This window comes from Plecotus auritus (assembly GCF_963455305.1).
Source record: "Plecotus auritus genome assembly, chromosome: 7".
NCBI classification, from domain to species: Eukaryota; Metazoa; Chordata; class Mammalia; order Chiroptera; family Vespertilionidae; genus Plecotus; species Plecotus auritus.
In genome coordinates, this window is record NC_137774.1 from 81,568,132 (window position 1) to 81,589,625 (window position 21,494).

Consider the following 21,494-nt stretch of genomic DNA (forward strand, 5'->3'; position numbering starts at 1 on the left):
ACAGGCCCCTCACCCAGGCCGCCCCACGCCCCAAGGGAACCCCCACCCTGATCTGGGACACCCTTCAGGGCAAACCAGCTGGCCCCCACCTGTGCATCAGGCCTCTATCCCATCTAATAAAAGAGTAATATGCAAACTGACCATCACTCCAACACACAAGATGGCTGCCCCCATGTGGTCAAAGATCCTGCCCCCATGTGGACACAAGATGGCCACCACAAGATGGCCAGCAGGGGAGGGCAATTGGGAGGGACCAGGCCTGCAAAGGAGGGCAGTTGTGGGCGATCAGGCCAGCAGGGGAGGGTAGTTGGGAGGGACCAGGCCTGCAAGAGAGGGCAGTTAGGGGTGACCAGGCCTGCAGGGGAGGGCAGTTAGGAGTGACCAGGCCTGCAGGGGAGGGCAGTTAGGGGTGACCAGGCCTGCAGGGGAGGGCAGTTAGAGGAAAACAGGCTGGCAGGGGAGCAGTTAGGCATCAATCAGGCTGGCAGGGGAGTGGTTAGGGGGTGATCAGGCTGGCAGCAGAAGCAGTTAGGGGCAATCAGGAAGGCAGGCAGGCAAGCAGTTGGGAGCCAGCAGTCCTGGATTGTGAGAGGGATGTCCGACTGCCCGTTTAAGCCCAATCCTGGTGGGATCAGGCCTAAATGGGCAGTTGGATATCCCTTGAGGGGTTCCAGATTGGAGAGGGTGCAGGCTGGGCTGAGGGACAACCCCCCCCCCACATGAATTTCGTGCACTGGGCCTCTAGTCTAAGATAATCTGCCCATCTTGAAATCTCTATCTTAATCACATCTGCAAAGCCCTGTTTGCCATGTAAAGGGCATAATCACAGGTTCCAGGGACTAGGATGTGGATATCTTTGGGGAGCCATTATTATTCTGCCTACCACAGCTTAGGAGTCAGGTCTGACTTTCAGCGTTGTCACTTCAACTGCATATTCTAACTACATGTTGAGTCCTGACCTAGCTTACCATGTCCTGACCTAAATCTAAGTAGTATGCTAACTAGCTTGGTGGTCTTGCCCCAGTTACATATCCTCCCTGAACCTTCATTTTCTCACTTGCAGAACTGGAGAGCTCGATACCTCTCTCATTGAAAATGCTTTATGTAGAATGTCTGCAGACATTCCATTCCCTTTAACCAGCCTTCAGGAATGATTCTATGCTGTTTTAATGTTGACAAAATGTAAATAAAATACTGGGTTAAACAGTAACGAGGTAGAGAAGCAGATGCTCTTGTAAACTGCTGGTGTGAATCTGAATTGGTACAGGCTTTTTAGAGGGCAGTGTGGCACTGTGAATGTAATGAAAAGCCTTATAAATGTCTTTTACCTTTAGCCCAGTAATTATCCATTTCTAAAGTTTCTTAGGGGCATGGATAAATTTATGCATAAAGATGTTCAGTGAAATATTATCTATAATACTGGGGCAGGAAGAGTGGAGACTGTCAACTGGAGAAAGAAGATACCTACTAAGAAGAGCTTAGTAGGTGGCTCACTGGGCTCAAGGTTAAAAAGAAAGCCTGCTGTTTCTAAACAGGGGCCTCTTATGAAAGCCACAGTTCAGGAAGAAGCCTGCACTAAGGGGCCTGCCACCCACACTGCCTACACTGTGTTCCTAACTTTTGAGTCAATCCTTATAAAGGAGTTCCTGGAATCAATAGGACTTAGACTTTCCCTGTCATTCAGTGTTTCTCAGCTATATCATTAGCACCTTCACAGACCAAGCAGAGAGGCTCCATTCTGACCAATCAGAACAGTGCTTTTTGGACCAATCAAACTGTGAGGATTTACAGTCCTCATTTGCATGAGGATGGACTAATCAGAGACCAGGGGCAGAGACTTCTTTCTATAAAAGTCAGTTGCCCTCTGGCTCAGCCAGCACACTTTCTCTTTCACCAGTGGTGATTGTGCTTCCCTGGCTGGAGCTGAACCACCAAAGATATCTCTGCAATCCCAAATTGAATGGACTGGAGTGGAGCAGAGCAGGAATGGTGCACTGAATAACGTTTCCTTCCTCACCACACCCCAACTTGGGGATTCCTGTTGACATTGAATTGTTGCCAAAAATCATTGGCAAATGATTGGAAAAACAAACAGGTTACTAATAAGGGATTAAGGAAATAAGTACTATGCATCCTCATTACAAAAATCTCACCCTATGAAAGGATTTTGTGTAAGGATATTAAACACCATGTTCAGAGGTTTGTCAAATGTTAGTGACAAACTTAAATCAGGGTTACTTCTTATATCATATCAAAAAGAGAATTTTGTGTGGTGAGAGAATGTGTATATATTTGTATATTTGGGGTGTCCCAAAAATGTATAAACACACTTTGAATAATTATAAAGGCAGTGTTTGTTTAAAAACATTTCATTTTCAAAATCGAGCTATCAGCTGTTAAAGTGTGTACACATATTTTGGGACACCCAGTATATATTAAAAGTATACATTTCATGTTACAGAGGTTATTTCTGGACTATAGAATAACAAATGATTTTTATTTTGGCTTACCTATATTTTCTATTTTCTAACAATGAAGGTTGGAGGAGGGGGAAGGATTTCTACATAGAACAATTCTTTTCATTAGATTAACAGGCATTTCTAGATACAGAACAAAAACTATCAAAGGTGTCCCTCTAGTGGAAGGTGGTACAGGGCTGCTGTGGAACACGTGGTTGAGACTTTATTTTAAACAGCGTATTGTATTCGAGACCTTCCAAGAGAAACAAGAGCCCTGAAATTAGTAAACTATTCTACTTACTCAAAACATTCTTAAAGAACAAGAACACTTGGAAGATTGACAATTAACTTTTTCAATTGTAAAAGTCCGGGATTTAAACTCCTTGAATTTCATTCTCCTCTCCTACTTTTTGGTAGGTCCAGGTCTAGGATGCCGGACTTTGAAATCCGAGGTATCAGACGAGGTGGAATGACTGAAGGCTCGGGGGTGGAGGCTTATAGGGGGCACCTGTCTGGACTACTAGCACCTCCCTGTGACTCTATGAATCTTCGCTCCACTCGGCTTCTCGTGGACTGTGTTCGGCCAGCACTTGTCGGCTCGGCTCGGCTCGGCTCGGCTCGGCTCGGCTCGGCTTCCTTCGGGAGACGCACGGCTCGGCCTCGGTTCCTCTTCCTCCAGCGCTCGTGTTCTGGAGCTCGGCTCTCTTCGGCTACTTTCGGAAGATTCTCGTCGCGGCCTCGGTTCCCCTTCGGCCAGCGCTCGTCCTCTCGGGCTCGGCTCTCTTCGTTCGCGTTCGGCCGCGGCCCGGAAGGGCGCCCATGGAGCGGGGACTGTCGGCTCGACCGACGGCTATGGCGCCGCTGCTGGAATATGAGCGGCAGCTGGTGCTGGAGCTACTGGACGCGGACGGGCTGGTAGTGTGCGCCCGCGGGCTCGGCGCGGACAGGCTCCTCTACCACTTCCTCCGGCTGCACTGCCACCCGGCGTGCCTGGTGCTGGTGCTCAACACGCAGCCGGCCGAGGAGGTGCGGCCGCCGGCGCATGGCTGAGGGGACCCCGAGAGCGAGGGGGGCCTCCCGAGCGGATGCAGGCCCCGGCGCGGATGCGAGGCCTCTGAGGGCGGTGCAGGCCCCCCGACGCCGGGATGGGGGAGGCGTTGAATGAGGGGCCCTGAGGCAGATGCAGGTCTCTGACACGGATGCGGGGGGACCCGCGGGGCATGCAGGTTCCTGACCAAGGACAGTGAGAGGGATGGAGAGGCTCTGAGAGGAGTAGTGGAGGCCCCTGAAAGAGAAAAACGATGTCTGTAGGAGGATAGGAATAATGGTGGAATCCCATAGCTGGCTATTTAAAGGGTTTGCTGGGGTCAAAGGAGTAGGATTGGGGAAGGGGGTGGGAATGGGGATGGAGGAATCTCAGGGTAATGGGGGGACGTGAAAGATGCTGAGGCTGGGAGAACCTTGTAGGGAAGAGGAGGGACTAAGGTTCACCTGAGCAGTGGGAGGAGGGCATAGGATCAGAGGGGAGGGGAGGGAGCTGGAAGCTGAGGATATTGGGGAAGGGGACCTGGGGTTGAGGAGGGGGGATACACCTGTGCTGGGGGTGTTGAGAGGTGACACGGCCTGGTCTGACAAGGCTGATGAGCCGGAGACAGAGCAGGTGGCAGGAGGAACATGTCAGATGAGAAGAGTGACCACAGTCTCCTTGAGGGCAGGGATCCTGTGCCATCCACGTAGGTATCGCCTGTGCTTGTCAGAGGCCTTAGCACCACACAGCCCCACCCCCAGACCCCAGTAAAGGAGGTACTGAACTGAAGGTGCAAGGGCCGAGGGCTCCATTGACATGATGAAATTCCCTCTAGGGAGGATCTTGACCGAACTAATAATCTGCACGTTGCCTGGGAAGATATCCCTGGATATCTTCTCACTCGTACAAACCTGGCTGTGGTGGGAAGTATTTTTTTCTAGGTAGCAGAAGTCTTTTAACTCAGGGTTTGAAAGCCTTTTTTAAATCATTATTAAAATGCTAATAAGTGCAATGATTCCTTTGTGTAAGCCTCAAAACAAAAACAAGAAAACCCTAGTGAAGTGCAGACTGGCTGATTGATCAACATCAATTAGTGACTTGGTTTGTATATGCATGATTAATGTAGGTTCGTTATCGCTGAGGAAAGCAGCATATCATTTAAATACAAATCCCTGCAACCTCATAAAAACTGCCCCTTGTATTAAACAGCCTACTAATTAGGTTTCATTTGGTGTAGGAGTATTTTATCAATCAGCTGAAGATAGAAGGAGTGGAACACCTCCCTCGCCGCGTAACAAATGAAATCGCAAGCAATGGTCGCTATGAGGTTTACACACAAGGAGGTGTGATATTTGCAACCAGTCGAATACTTGTGGTTGATTTTTTGACTGATAGAATACCTTCAGATTTAATTACTGGTAAGAATTTGAAATGTTATCATATATAAATTTGCCTTTTTTGTGTGTTTGTCCCCTCTGCTAAACTACTCGAAGCTAGAAACTTCTTGTGAGTAGCATTGTATGTATTTTCTCAACATTGTCCTTTTAGCCATTAGCACAATATCTGACACATTATAGATGCTCAATAAATATTTGTGGCCTGAATAAGTAAACAAATAAATGTAAGACTGACTTTTTCTAAGCTCATATTCAGTAAATAACGTGGTAATTGGATGGCATTTGCTTTTAGAACCTAATCAGACTTGAAATGTTTATAAATATTCTTTGTATATTTCCTAAAATATTTGGTTTTCCTCTTTAAAGAGTATTTTTCCCATGATGTAAATTAGACCAAATAGTTGCTTAATTATTTTGAGAAGAATGGTTTCTTAGCTAGAATTAATATAGAAAAGGAATTATTATTATTATTACTTGTTTTTTTTAGAAACATTTTCTGATTTCCCCAAGACTAATTTAGAGGCTCTACCTCTGTGACCTCAGGTTATCCTGTGCTTCTCATAGCACTCAGAACACCATATAATATTTGCTTACTTATTTGTCTGTCTGGCTCATGAGAGAACAAGCTTTGTAGGCACAAGGAACAACTTGTTCATCCCAGGCTACAAGTAACTGGTGCACAGTAGGTACTAAACACATATTTGTTGGATGAATGATGCATGGGTGTACTGTGATCTGTAGTGAACTTTTGGAGGGCAGAGAGACTTAGGAAATTCATAATTGTACTTCCCGCTTTGTCTATCATATTGCTCTGAACCTAGGAGACCCTCAAAAAATATTTAATGAATAAACATAAGAATTAATTCTTTTTATGGTTCTTGGTGAGCTGATTGTTATAAGCTGTGGCACAGACCATGCAGTCAGAATCACCTGACTTTGGTAATGCCACTGCTTACAAGCAAGTTACTTAATTTTTCATTAATTTTTTTCATGAGTCCCAGTTTTCTCATTTCTTAATTGCTTAGTATTAGTGCCTGGTATGTAAAAAACACTTAATAAATAATATTAAAAAAGGGCATTTTATAACCAGAAATCTTGATAGATCCTAAAGTCTTTTACTCTTTGCTCCTTTCCTTTAAGTTGTTTTGTCTTTATTTTTTAGGTTGATAAAATGAAAAAAAAAATCTTGAAACCACCACCAGATGTCAGTATTGCTCTTTCAATAATAGTTCAACCTACTTAAGCAATCTGAGTCCAATAACTGTACAAAGTAGAGCTTATACGCAGTTTCTAATTAAAAGTTAATTTCTTTATGACCCAGTAACTCATCTGTAAATTGGAGGCAGTAATACTACCTTCCTTCTAGGATTATTATCAGGGTGAAATGAGATAACCAATGTAAAATTCTTAGCATTGTGCGTGGCACAGTAGTAAGCATTCTGTGATTACTATGTATTGTGAATGTTCCTGTCCTTAGTGGAGGAGACCGATGTAAAAAATATTTACAGTACAGTATGAGGTGAGATACAAGATGTTATGGGAGCATAAAAAAATTCAGTACGCTTTTGTGGGATTAGAATTGCCCCAGAAATATGACCTGCTTGTGTTGTTTTTATTTCTTTTTTTAAAAAGTGGGGTTCTCAGATGGTGTCACTTGGTAGGAAAAACTGGGTTTTGTAATCTTTGGTCTCCCATTCCTTGTTGGATGACCTTAATTAAGTTGCTTCCCTTTCCTGGTCTCATAATAATGCCTACCTCATAGAATTATTGTGAGGATTAAACTAAATAAAACTCTATAAAAGTGCCTAACCCCAGGGCCTTGGATCTTAGTTCTTTTCTCCTTCCTCTATTGGGTTCCAAAAAAATGACAGCCTGTTAGAGCACAGCATTTTCTTAAATTGAGGTTCACCTTTTCTTTAGAAGTTATTTTTAATTTTATATAATTTTTCAATCCGGGCCAGCAAATGTGGCCCAGTAGAGTACTTGGAAAAACCCACCTACTAGGTACAGAAACTTTTCTGAGTAGTAAATTAATTATGTACGTGTACTGGGATGATTGGGAATTCTTTGTTTACAAATTCTTAAACAATACTATTAATTTTTACCATATTTGAAAAACAATTTGCTTAGGGCGGCAAATAAATGTTAGCTCCATCCACCTTGATCCAGAATTTAAGCACTAAAATAGTAGAATCTGAATTGAATTTATTGAACTACTAGAAGGGGTCATATATTGCAATTGGTGTCATTTTCTAGAAACTAGAAGTGATGACAACTGGGGCAAAAATGTGCAAGTGCATTTATAGCAAATATATATAACAGTATATATAACAGGCTTGGTTTACGTCTATAAGACTGAGAATCATCATAGAATAATTGAGTTTTTGACCCAGAAATGATGTCTATGCATTTTTTTTTTTTTACCATCTCATGTTTGTCCCTAATTTATCACTAATCATACCACAACAAAATTATATATATATACATATATGAAAGGTCATCTGGTCCAGTGCTTGTTTTATAAATAAGGAAACATGTATAATTGTCCATGTTTTTGTGATTCAGAGGTGTTATCACCACACCCACACCAAAAAAATGTATGTATTAAACATACTCATTAAAAGTTTTTATTTTAACTGGACTAATTTACCTCTCAATTGAATAGTCTGATTCTGAAAATGGAATTATTTTAATAAGTGATGCAGATATTGCCGAAACTTCTAAAATGCAGTGATCATGTGTAGTCCACATCTCACTCACAATAAAAGGAGAATTAGTAACCCACATAGCTTTCAGAAGTGCTTCCACTGTGCCAGACACGCCCTACTCCAGGGCCTTTGCTCCTATGATTTCCTCTGTCTGGAGCTCTCTTGGCCCACAGAGTCTGCAAGGCTCATCTCCTCATCTGCCTTTACTCATATGACCTCAATGAGGCCACCCTATCTAAAATTTCAAACCACACCCTTCACACATACTCCCCCTCCTCTGATTTATTTTTTTCTCTTCAAATCTTATCACCTTATAACCAACTGAATATTTTACTTATTTATATTGTTAACATAATTGACATAAGGACTACGTGTTTTCTTTGAGGCTATACTCCCAGCCTAGAGCAGTGTTCGCCCATGCTCAAGTAGGCACTCAAGAAAAATGTGATGAATAAGTGAATGAAACTGAGCCTGAAAACTACGTCTATTTGGTAATTGAAATTATAATTTCCCCCTCCAGGCATCTTGGTGTATAGAGCTCACAGAATAATTGAGTCTTGTCAAGAAGCATTCATCTTGCGCCTCTTTCGCCAGAAAAACAAACGTGGCTTTATTAAAGCTTTCACAGACAACGCTGTTGCCTTTGATACTGGTTTTTGTCATGTGGAAAGAGTGATGAGAAATCTTTTCGTAAGGAAGCTATATCTGTGGCCAAGGTAAATAGCATTATGTGATCAATTTCTGAGAGACTGCTGTCATTTAACTTTGCACTTTAATGTAATGTAAAATTTACTGTAATTGGACTTGATACATGCTAGTCAGGTTCATAACAAGTGCATCCAAATATAAATAATATATGGTCACCACATTTGTGATTCTTTTAAAAGGAGAAAGATTTGATAGTTATTTTTCTGGTAGCCCATCAAAACCATCCAAATGCAGCCATGTTATCCTTTCTCATCCACTTAATAAAACTCCAAGAGAGCTATCTAGAGACTCATATATACAGTGGCTGTAGGTCAGTGGTCGGCAAACTGTGGCTCGCGAGCCACATGCAGCTCTTTGGCCCCTTGAGTGTGGCTCTTCCACAAAATACCACGGCCTGGGCGAGTCTATTTTGAAGAAGTGGCATTAGAAGAAGTTTAAGTTTAAAAAATTTGGCTCTCAAAAGAAATTTCAATTGTTGTACTGTTGATATTTGGCTCTGTTGACTAATGAGTTTGCCGACCACGGCTGTAGGTGAACTACAGATTTATTGGCCCACTTCCACTTTGAAAATAACCCATCAGGGAAATAATGCCCAAAGATTTTGAAGAATTTCAGTAAATTTCTAGGAACGACAGAAGGCTTCAGTTTTCAAACATTTTGCAACCTCTGCTAATAGGTATTTTGGTTACACTTTATGGTATTTAAGAGTAGTTACCTTTTTTGTTTCTTGATTATACCTTATTTTGGGTATCAACAAACTTTTCCCGGAAGGGGCCAGTTTGTAAAGATTTAAGTTTTGTGGGCCATGTAGTCTGTTAGTTATCCAACTCTGCTGTCCTAGCATGAAAGTAGCCATAGGCTATACATGAACCGTGGGCATGGCTATGTCCCAGCAAGACTATTTATAAAAATAGGCCCAGTCCTGGCTGCTGTGGCTCAGTTGGTTGAGCATTATCCAGTGCACCAAAAGGTCGCCCGTTCGATTCCTGGTCAGGGCACATGCCCAGGTTTTGGGTTCGGTTCCCAGTCGCAGTGCATACAGGAGGCAACCAATCAATGTTTCTCTCTCATAGTAATGTTTCTCTCTCCCTCTCCCTTCCTCTCCCTAAAAATCAGTGAAAACATATTTTAAAAAAATAGGCCCAGGAGTTAGCCCAGACCATAGTTTGCTGACCCCTGCTTTATTTGAATAATTTTCATTCATGAAGGTTAAAACTATTTCTGAAAACACTGTCATTTTGCTTTCTATTTTGTTTGTTTCTTAATTGCACTAAAAAAAATTAGAAAATTAAACCAAGACCAGAAATACGTAGCTGGTGAAACTCTAGAAAATATTTGAAAAATATTTGTCCCTTTAGGTTCCATGTAGCGGTAAACTCGTTTTTAGAGCAGTACAAACCTGAAGTCGTAGAAATTCATGTTTCTATGACACCTGCCATGCTTGCCATACAGACTGCCATACTGGACATTTTAAATGCATGTCTAAAGGAACTAAAATGTCATAACCCGTCGCTGGAAGTCGAAGATTTGTCTTTAGAAAATGCTATTGGAAAACCCTTTGACAAGGTACTCTATTTCTTTTCCTTTTTAAGCACAGTTTGTTATAATTTTAAAGAATGCCAGTTATTTTAATATTTGCAGTGTTCTTCATAGGAATTTGCTGTTGTTTATAATTAAATTGGAGGTGATTTAAAGCACAGATAGCGTCTTTGGTTTACTGGAAAGTAATCATTTGTAGTAAAATACGTGGATTGGCATATAAGCACAATTCTGATTTTGCAGTGATTATCTCATTTTAAATATAATTAAGAGGAGCATAAATAACCTTTTTGCTCTTAAATGACAGCATTCGGATATCTACAGGTAGAAGAATTTTACATAAGACTGCTTCAGAATGTATAATCTCTTGTTTAGAGTAAAAATAATTTGGATGAGTTTTCATTACTGAGAAATGTGAAATTTGTTGTCTTAAAGTTACATTCTGAATTGAGAAAATAGTAGGACTTTAGTTCAAGGAATTTTTATTCTAATTTTTCATCATAGGTTAACATTAATACAGATAGGTAAATGTCTGAGACTAAATTGTAGATCCGTAAAATGCTCACTTTTTAAGGATTCCAGGCACCTTTCTTTTTCATATTTTGGTAGACTAAGTTCCTTTCTTTAAAATTCTAAATCGGTTTCTTTGTCACTAGAATTAATACAGAATAGTTATAAAAAAGGAAAAATTTAAATCCTCATTTCTTTGATTCTCAAAAAAAAAATCGTATCTTTTACTGTGAAGTAATGATACATAAAATGAATTTCCTCTGTTTTTAAAGTAAAGCTTATTATAATTTAGTGTGTGGTGAAACCACACACACACACACACAAAAAAAAAAAAAAAAAAAAAAAACCCTTCACATTCTTTTAATAGAATGTCTATATCCTTAGAAAAATAAAACATAGTCTAATATGTTTTGCACTAAATTTCTGTTTAACATCCCCTTGCTAGTAATAATCAAAGTATTGTTTTCTATATTCTTTTAGTAACCAAACTAAATATAGCTACAACATGCATCTTGTTAGAAAATTTAACTCTTATAGATGATTTTACAAAAGAGACAGGTGTTACATGTCCCAGTTTGTCTAGAACAGTTCCGGTATCTGCCTGTTATTATAGAATAATTATTAATAGTATCATTTCATTTTTACCAGAATCCTAGTTTGGACAATAAACTTGTTAGATAAGATGCCATGTAGTGATACTGCTTCCATGTCATGCTGCCAGTATTATCCTTTTTAGTTACAGAGTCATTTTGTGAAGGAAGTGTTCATGTATATAGCTGTGGGTGTGTAGATATCTGCACTGTATTTACAGTACATAAAGTTGTTGTGTGTTTTAGACAACTTTTTATTATCTTAAAAAATAATCAAGCCTGGCCGGTGTGGCTCAGTGGTTGAGCATTGACCTATGAACCAGAAAGTCACAGTTCAATTCCTGATTAGGGCATCCAGATTGTGGGCTCGATCCCTAGTGTGGGGTGAGCAGGAGTCAGCCAATCAATGATTCTCTCTCATCATTGATGTTTCTATCTCTCCCTCTCCCTTTTTCTCAAAATCAATAAAAATATATTTTAAAAAAATATTCAAATTTAGTCAGTTTGTTAATTTAACAATTTAGTCAATTTAACAGTTTAGTCAGTAATTTAACACTATTTTCCCATCCATGAATCACGCTTAAAAACAAAAAAGAGCTAAGATCTTTTGCACCAACAAATTAAGATACAATTATTTAATTTAATGCCATGTAGTTTCCCTGGTTTATGCCCTCTGCTCCATTGTCCAACTGGACCCCACAACTTTATCAATCCAGGATAAAGTCACAGCTAAACTTGGCAGAAATTGAATGTCTGAGCTACATGCTTTGACTCTTCCTAAAAAGAAATCATTGATTATCTGATGTTTATCAGGCCTTTTTCTCCTCTGACTAAAACTGTACATATGGACAATTATGAATTGACTCTATCTGATTATAAAGATTCTACTGATGAGGCACTCTGCATTGTATTTGAAAAATTAAACATTATTTTTAGGATCTTATGAACTGAAATTTCTATCCACTTCCTTAGATGATAATATTTTGGGTATTTTTATTGTGATAAAATATATATAACATCATTTTAACCATTTTTTAGTTATATAGGGGATGATATATTTTGAAAGTATAATCTGTATTAATAATAGCTATATTGAACATATTTTAGCAATACTAAATCTTATTATTGTTTTAGACAATCCGCCATTATCTGGATCCTTTATGGCACCAGCTTGGAGCCAAGACCAAATCCTTGGTTCAGGATTTGAAGATATTACGAACTTTACTGCAATATCTCTCTCAGTATGATTGCATCACATTTCTTAATCTTCTGGAATCCCTGAGAGCAACAGAGAAGGCTTTTGGTCAAAATTCAGGTGGGAGATAAAAATACTAATATTCTCCTAGAAGCTGATTTGAATATAGTTCTGGGTTTTGTTGAGGAATCTGGTGTGAGGAGTGCTATAATCACCTACATGATATACTAAGGCTTCAAATTACTTTTTACATTCCTAGCGCAAGGATATAGGCTTTATTGATAGCTAATGTTTCCGCCTACTTAACTTCTGTTCTCTCTAATAATAAATATTCATATCCATTCTGGGCAATTTTATTTCTAGAAAAAAATCTGAATAATATAAGCAGTTCCCAACCTAGAAATAGCTTGCATTCTGGAATGTTAGTTGTTAAGAATTTAAAATTCATTTTCCATGCAGAAACAGTAAGGCAGTATGGGGTTTCATCAGCTAGAGTGCTGAAGACCAAAGATGAGCTATTTGTAAGGAAACATAGCATGCACATATGACAGGGCACTATCTTGCTCTGCTGTCAGTCACATCCTTCCCTCACTGTTGTGGCCTAGGCGGGCGATTTTCCAAGTATGGTCCATGGGCCCCTGAGGCGAAGATTTAATAGGATTCACAATTTTTACTGCTTCATCAGGGACATTCTTGAGTGATAAACTGCAAATGCATTGAAATGAAGAATACATTGATGGTTGGTACACTTCGGTTCCACTGCCTTGATGGTGCTTAGGCACCAGCAGTGTTACGTACTAACGCTTTTGCACCATCATAGGAAATGTCAATGCAGTGGGAAAAAGTCAAATAATGAGTTAGTATTATTATGAGAATAGTTATATTATTATGAAGATAGACCCCCTGATAATATGTTGGGGTCCCCCAAGAGCCTATAGGCCACACTTTGAAAACCACTGGTCTAACCAAACCGCGACAGAGGCCACAGGAGGAGGGAAGGTGTAGTTCAGAGAACAAGATGGCAGCCAGGTGTATATATAGATCATGGGACCATCAGAGATTCTTTAAAATTTTAAGGGTTTTTTGTGTGTTTTTTTTTAACTCTTTATATTAGGTTGGCTGTTTCTTGACTCCAGCACCTCAATGTTTGTAAATGCTCGAGCAAGGGTTTATCGTGTTCCGGATGCCAAAATGAGTAAAAAAGGCAAAATGTCCGAAAAAGTGGAGATTAAAGAAGAGCAAGGTATCTTGTAGGCTTGAGTCTTTAAATGTGTCTTTTATTTCAGTATTTGGTGTGGAATTGCTTATCAAGTTACACTGAAATTTTAAATCTTTTTTGGCCATGTGAAAATGTGTACCTGTCTGTTAAGTGTAGGTTATATGTAATGTATGTTAAAAGTATTCACCATGGCAAAAAACAAACAAACAAAAGAAAAAAGTATTCACTGTGGAAAATCCTTAGAATCCATTACCAAAGAATTCAAAGTAACAAATGCCAAGTATCAATCGAGTGTATTCTTACTGCTGCATAAGGAGTATGGATTTTTATTTTAACTTCAGAGTAATTACTAGTTGGGGCACTTAAAGTCTTAGTGGAACATTTTAACATCCCTTTAGTTTTTAGAGAACATAAATATACTAGAATGAGGCAAATACAGATTTTATTCCAATGTAATTATATCATTATGTTTTTAAAATTAAATTTATTGGGGTAATGTTGGTTAATAATACCATATAAGTTTCAGGTGTACAATTCTATAATACATCATCTGTATACTGCATTGTGTAGTCTCCTTTCATCACCATATATTTGACCTCTTGCCCCTCTGATAACCACCATACTGTTGTCTTTGTCTATAAGTTTATTTGTTTTGTTTGTTCTTTTGTTTTATATCCCACATGTGAGTGAAATCATATGGTTCTTGTTCTTTTCCATCTGACTTATTTTACTGAACATGATACTCTCAACCTACACCAAACTAAAAAGTTTCTGCACAGAAGAAACCATCGACAGAACAAAAAGGCAACCAACTGAATGGGAGAAGATATTTGCAAACTATATCTTTGATAAGGGGCCAATATCCAAAATATGTAAAGAACTCATACAGCTCCACAACAAAAATCATTGGTTCCTTAAGGCATGGGATAAGGTTAATGCTTACTTTCTAGTTCAAAGATCTATCTTAAAACTTAATTAAACATATTAGTGTTGTGAAATAAAAGTTTGACTGTTATCTACTTCTATTTTATGTTCAGGATTGTGAAAACCATGGGGATTTTAGAAACAGGGAATACTGTTACTTTGTACTGATTGTTCTGTATAGCAGGTCATATATAGCATCACAATTGACAACTAACACAGACTTATCTCTTATTAGTGACCATGAATATCACTTTCTAGCAAGGCATTATGAAACTTGAATTAATGTTGGTTTGAAATGCCTTTGATTTAAACCACAAAGAGACTTTTTTCAAGGAAACAGATTCTCCCTGGCATTATGGAGGAAGCTCAAAGGAAAGGGCTTATGGAGTGATGCTTGTGTTATCTTTTGATTTGAAAATCTTTGGAACACTTTGTGGGTAAAAATTATCACATAGAATGAGATTATCTTTTATTTCTATACAGAAACAAAAAAGGAACTGGTCCTAGAAAGCAACCCAAAGTGGGAAGCGCTGACTGAAGTACTGAAAGAAATTGAGGCAGAAAATTCAGAGAGTGAAGCCCTTGGTGGTCCAGGTAGGAAAAGGAGATGCTGACATCTGCTTTCAAAAATCAAACCAATGCGTCTTTTTTATTAGCTCTTTAAAAATAGCTTACTACTGGGTTTATAAAATATAGAAGAATAAATGCCAAATGAACACAGAAATCTAGCAGCAACCTCCTATCTCTATGACTTTCTCCAGGTTAAATCACTGTGTATTCATGAAAGCAGGTTCTTTTACTGGTTGGATTCTCAGGAATTCTATTTAAAGACACAGCTAATCTCCACATATATATTTACCAGGCTTGAAATCTGGAATCCCCAAGGAGAAAGCTAAAGGGTCTTATGTTTTATTTTCTCAGCAACTATCTTTTCAGGGAAGCCTAGCCTTACAAAAAGTTCTTGAGACATATTACCACATTGATTTACAAAAGGTTTTTATCAACTTCTGTTTATTCTAGCAGTATAAGAGTTTATTTCTTTTTCACTTAGGTAACAATGACTAGAGAGTCTGTCTATTTGTGTATATATCTGCACATACTATATAATAAAAGGCTAATATGCAAATCGACCCAATGGCAGAACAACCAGTCTCTATGACGCGCACTGACCACCAGGGGGAGCGTTTCTCAACGCAGGAGCTGGCCCCTGGTGGTCAGTGCGCTCCCACAGGGGGAGTGTCGCTCAGCTAGAAGCCAAGCTCGCCAGTGGGCTCACGGCTGGCGAACGCAGAGGTGGTGGCAGGAGCCTCTCCTACCTCCGTGGCAGTGCTAAGGACCCCTCGGGGGTCCCGGACTGCGAGAGGGCACAGGCCGAGCTGAGGAAGGCCAACCTCCCACCCCCCAGTGCACGAATGTCATGCACTGAGCCTCTAGTACAGGGGTCCTCAAACTAAGGCCTGCGGGCCACATGCGGCCCGCCGAGGACATTTATTTATCCGGCCCGCCGGGTGCTGCTGCCTGTCCTGCTTAGCAGCCGACTCATCCTGGGCCCGCAGTACGCATAGGAATTTGTTCATAGTTTTTTTTTTAAACTATAGTCCGGCCCTCCAACGGTCTGAGGGACAGTGAACTGGCCCCCTGTTTAAAAAGTTTGAGGACCCCTGCTCTAGTATATGTATAATTTATCAATTTGATTGGAGAAAAATATTACCTTGTTTTAAGTTTTGATGTTTGATAGGCTCAGAATTTTCTCAAATGCATTTCCTCTTCTGTCTTAGTTTTCTTTGCCAACTTAGGCTATGTCCTTAGTTTATATCGTCTTTTTATACAGTAAAGATACTAACATTTACCATTGTTGCATAACGTTCTTTTTTTGTCTTTTGTTTTTTAATGCACAGTGTTTATTCTTATAGAGTCAGTCTTAACTTATAGATATCAATCTTCCTGAGATTTTTTCTGTTGCTTTTAAGCCTAGAAAATCATCTGTAGCCAGACAGATGAAAAAGAGTCACCTTTTTTTTTTTTTTTAATAATTTAATCTTTAACATTTGACTCTGAAATCCACTTGGAATTTATTTTGGTGTATAATATTCTCTGGGAATTATTAATTAAAAAGAACTTTTTAAAAGCCTCCATTATACAATGGCTATACTTTCATAAGATTAAATATTTCTGGTTTCAACTTTACTTAAAGTTTTACATGATCCTGCATCTAAGACCCCTTTTAAACAAATTTAGCACCAAGAGATAAAATGTGTCTTCCTTGTGAGGCAAGCGGTGAGGGGGCCCATGGGGAATAGTGACATAATATTGTTTTCTAATTTTAGGTCAAGTACTAATTTGTGCAAGTGATGACCGAACGTGTTCCCAGCTAAGAGAGTATATCACTATGGGAGCAGAGGCCTTCTTGCTGAGACTCTACAGGAAAGCCTTTGAGAAGGATAGCAAAGCTGAAGAAGTGTGGGTGACTTTCAGAAAGGAGGATGGTGCAAAGAGAACTGTGAAATCTAACAAAAGACCCAAAGACCCCCAAAACAAAGAAAGGGCTCCTACCAAAGAAAGGGCTCTCAAAAAGAAAAAACGAAAGTTAACGTTAACTCAGATGATGGAGAAACCTGAAGAACTTGAAGAGGAAGGGGACAGCAAAGAAGGATACCCTGGAGACTTATGCAGCACCCCAGAGAGCTGCTTAGAAGAAATCAAGCACGAGGAGTTTGATTTAAACTTGTCATCGGATGCCGCTTATGGAATTCTGAAAGACCCCCTCACCATCATCCACCCACTTCTGGGTTGTAGTGACCCTTACGCTCTGACGAGAGTACTCCACGAAGTAGAGCCAAGATACGTGGTTCTGTATGATGCAGAGCTGACATTCGTGCGTCAGCTCGAAATTTACAGGGCAAGTAGGCCCGGGAAACCTCTCAGGCAAGTTATAAAGAGTGTGGAGTGTGAACTGCATGTTTAAGGCTTCAAATTCACAGTTCTTTAGGATTTAGCACTGCAACTGTACCTGTTTGTTGCATGTGGGTTTTCTTATCTTTTACATTCTGCTGTTATGTGTTGGTTATATTTATGAAACCTTATTTTACTTTCTGATGAATCTGGGAGTTTACATAGGAAGGATATCCAATGTAGCATAACAGTGAGTCCAGAGGACTGCTCCTGATCTCTACTTGCTGCTCTGTTGTTATGTTCCATATTCTTTATGCACTGGTTTGTACCTTATGGGGTGCTCTATCTAAACAAGTCTAGGAAATTTATATCCTAACTTCTCCTCAAAATTAGCGTCATTATGACTCGGCTAAATAATTTCAATCTTCTAAAATGTCTTTCTTATAAATTTTAAGAAGTGACTCTGAGTTACATTCACATAAAACTAAAGTATTTGAGGAATTATTGTGCCAAGTTTTCTTGAGTTTCAAGAAATATCAGGTGAACAATCTACAGAAATATCAGATGAGAAAATGATGCCTCCCAAAGAATATAGTGTTCTGGCTCTCCAGTTATCTGAGGGGAAATAAACAACAAAATTAATATCCTGAACACAGTCTGAACCAAAAACAGAGCCAACGAATTTTTTTCTAGCAGTTTAACGAATGCAGCCTTTCAGAGTAGAGATGAATGGAAGAAGTGGATCAGAAATAATGCAGAATGAAGAGATTAGATGAAGCTGGTAAAATAATTATAGGTTGGTAAATTTTTCATACTTTGTTATTGATCAACTTTGTAGATAGCTTGTCTGTTCTTTGTTGCCTGAGAATAAAATAGTGTGATATTTGCAAACAAAATGTCAGAATCAGAAGGAACCTGGGAATTCAACTGTTCACTCTGTCAGTGGGAAACTGAAGCCCCCAAGTGGTGAATGACTTCCCTCGGCCACGTGGCACATTCATGGAAGAGCTAAGGTCCCTAGACTCACTGTCCAGTGGTCTCTTCCCTGTTCACACTTCAAAGAATCTGGGAAGATGAAGTCTAAAAGAAAAATCAAGGGCTGAAAAAGGGAAATATCTCTGATAGAAGGTACAGGAAAGGGACAGAAAAGGTGCTTAATTCATCTTCATAGCAACAAGCAAGATAGAAAAGCAGACCTTTTCTAAAAGAAAAGCACATATCGAGTTATTTCTTGAGGAGCCTGATGTAATCCATATGTCTTCAGTGTCTGTGTGCTTATGTAAAATGTGCGATGGTTCAGTGCTGTTAAGACATGAAGAAAAAAGAACTGAGAAATTACTTGTGAAGATAAAGTTCATATAGATTTCATTTGTTTATTTTTCACTAACATGAACTTTCATAAGCTGCTTTTCATAACTACTGTCCAACGTTTTAAATGCTTGTTTGGCAGAGATGCAAAGAAACATTGAAAATAGAGAAGCCACTGAGATTTTGTGTTTTCTGGTTTGTTTGTAGTTATAAGGAGAGAATTATTCTATCCCTCTTGTTCTCTTTCACTGTTTACCTAAACTCCGTTCTTCCTTTGGCAAAAGAAAATGACCCATGTGGCAATGAGACCTGTAACAGGTGGGGTTCGGGCAGATGAATTTCAGTATGATTAATGGAACTTGTATCCTTAGTCACATATTTATTATTTGAGCACTTTAGGTTGCTGATTTCAAATGCTATGCGCTTCCTTTCAGGGATTACAAGTTACGTCTTTGCAATCTAAAAGAGTTCCGTCCTAACTTGCAGGGTTTACTTTCTCATATACGGAGGTTCGACCGAGGAACAACGCTATCTCACTGCTTTGCGGAAAGAAAAGGAAGCTTTTGAAAAACTCATCAGGTAATTCATGGACAGTATGAAAGCACGAACTCTATTGGAAAGGCTGCTCTGGGTGGGGCAATGTCTAAGAGCCCTCTGGGAGGATGGAGAGGAGAAGAGGTTGGGGAGGATCACATCAAGGTAAATCCTTCTCTAATTGCTTTTCAGTGCTTTAATAGGATATTAGAAATGTGAGGAAAACTACCTTTCTGCCTGTAAAGAAATATAACCTAAAACACCAGAAATATAACTAAAACACTACTTTCAAAGATAAATGTTCTTAAAACTCTCTCTTCCTCTCCCCCATGCACAAGATTTCTCCCATTCCTTTGAATTTTTTTAAATCCCTGTACAATTTGCATTGTCTGTGGTGTGTGACTGCTTGACTGTTTACTGGGAAATACTTCTACATCCAGGTCAGTTTAGATCAGATCGCTCTGTGAAAACATCTTTGAAAAGGTGTGATCTTTATCTGAACCTAAGTGTATGCTTTTGAGAATGAGTGTCCTTTAATGTTCTACGTCTAAATAGAAAAGGCTTCTTAATTTAATATAAGGAAAATGTTTCTAAGTGAGATATTCACAAACTGGATGGCTACCTCTCACCCCTGGTAGTGTTTGAGAAATCTGAGACCCTCCCACCAGGGACATTGTCAAGGAGATCACAGCTTGGTGAGGGAAAATGGATCAGATGATCCCTGAGGGGCCTCAGAAGCCAGGGCAGGGCTGGACAGGGCATCCTGGAGCTGAGGCAGAGAAAAGGTTAGACCAGAAGAGACTATGACCTGAGCTGAGAATAACTGGGCCATACCCATCTTCCAGGCCTCAGACATTGGCAGTGTATCAGTGGCAATGAGAAGGCAGAGATCATTTTTAGTGGTAGCTAGCCTGCCAGGGCCCTAGGCAAAATTTCAGAGTCGACAACCATCCTTCAACACTGGCTGTGGACTCTCAGTATATGCATAAAATAATAACATACCCAGTTTGTCCAGAGGTGTTGAGTGAATCAGTGCCGATGAGTCCCTTGGAGGGGCTCAGCATACTACATGGATATATCTTTCCCCTCCTCTGCTATTGTGACGTGCCTTATTCGTGGAGTCTTCAGCTTCTAGTCATGCAATTATTAGTCAGTCCTTACAGCCTATGGAAATATATTTTCTATTAACATGTTCTGTGGAATGGTTTATATGGTATGTGTTTGGGTGGGGGGTGTATGTTTTTTGAAAAAGTATTTCAGAAAGAGTTATAACAAACAAGGTATTATATAGGCTATCTGTTCTTGGTCCAAAGTTTTTGGTGCCTCTCTGTGTCTTCTATAGCTTTACTTTCCTCAGATTCAGTCAACAGATATTTATTGAGCATCTATTATGTGCCAAGCCCTGTGCTTATATTAAAGTGCATAAGTTACAGCAGTGGTGCAGAAAATGTCTCTGCCCTCCAAGAACTTGACCTCTAGTGGGAAAGACAAACATTAAATAATTAAGCATTCAATTAATATTATAATAAATTGACACGTGCAGAGTGCTGCTGGCTGTGAAGGTAAAAGAGATGGGTGTAATAAGAGAGTGTGTCAAAGAGATCTAACCCAGTGTGGGGACTAGGGACATCTTCACTGCAGAAGTGATATTTAAGCTAATACATGAATGTGTGCTAGTTGTGAGGTAGACGAGGTGGACAAGGGGGTTGTGTTGACCGAGGGTGTGTATGAAGATTCAGCAGTGCAAGAAGGCTGTTAAAGGATTTAAGACTTGACTCCGAAGGCAATAAGACACCATTGAAGAGTTCTAAGTATGCTTTTAAAGGCTCTCTCTGGCATCAAACTGAGGAATGGATGGAGCAGGGAAGTGGTCAGAAAGCTATTGTAATTGTCTGATAAGGTGGTAGCCAAGATCCAGTTGACGAAGAGAGAGGAACAGATTTAAGAGAGATTTAGGAGATGGAATCAGAGAATTGGTGATACTGGATGTGGGCTTCGAAACATTTCTTCACTCTTTTTAAAACATCCTTTGCCTAAGGCTTCTGTGATTAAAGTAAGTGCCACCAAGTTACAAATGAGCACATAAAGCTAAAATATTCAGATTAGGTTACTCACATTGGTGTTCATGTTGAGGATCCCCAAGACTACCCTAAGCTCGGTCATTCACTAGGGACCCACAGGAATCAGAAAAGGCTGGTATCTCACAATTACAGTTTATTACAACAAGATACGGATTAAAATCAGCCAAGGGAAAGAGGCACCTGGGGTAAAGCCCAGGAAGATCCAGGCATAGGCTTCTGAGTGTCCTCTCCCAGTAGAGTCACATAGCCGAGCTTAATTCTCCCAGCAGCGTGCTTGACAGTACACGCAGTGTTGTCATCAGGGGCCCCACCTGAGCATCTTTATTGAGGGTCGGTCAACAGACACAGAGTACCAACCTGACAGACTCTACCCCCCGCCCCCCCGAGCAAAAACACATTTTAG

General features: G+C 39.8%; 1 protein-coding gene across 1 annotated transcript in view; it reads left to right on the forward strand.

Moving 5' to 3' along the window:
* Positions 1 to 3,247: 3,247 nt before the first annotated feature.
* Positions 3,248 to 21,494, forward strand: part of ERCC4 (ERCC excision repair 4, endonuclease catalytic subunit) — a 29,771-nt gene continuing 11,524 nt past the window's right edge. Inside the window, exons 1-9 of the mRNA XM_080680557.1 lie at positions 3,248 to 3,485; positions 4,724 to 4,904; positions 8,112 to 8,307; positions 9,658 to 9,865; positions 12,073 to 12,253; positions 13,248 to 13,376; positions 14,760 to 14,870; positions 16,604 to 17,201; positions 18,963 to 19,055. Of these exons, the coding sequence (XP_080536683.1) occupies positions 3,279 to 3,485; positions 4,724 to 4,904; positions 8,112 to 8,307; positions 9,658 to 9,865; positions 12,073 to 12,253; positions 13,248 to 13,376; positions 14,760 to 14,870; positions 16,604 to 17,201; positions 18,963 to 19,055 (1,904 nt within the window). The 5' untranslated portion in view covers positions 3,248 to 3,278. The remainder of the gene's footprint in view (positions 3,486 to 4,723; positions 4,905 to 8,111; positions 8,308 to 9,657; positions 9,866 to 12,072; positions 12,254 to 13,247; positions 13,377 to 14,759; positions 14,871 to 16,603; positions 17,202 to 18,962; positions 19,056 to 21,494) is intronic.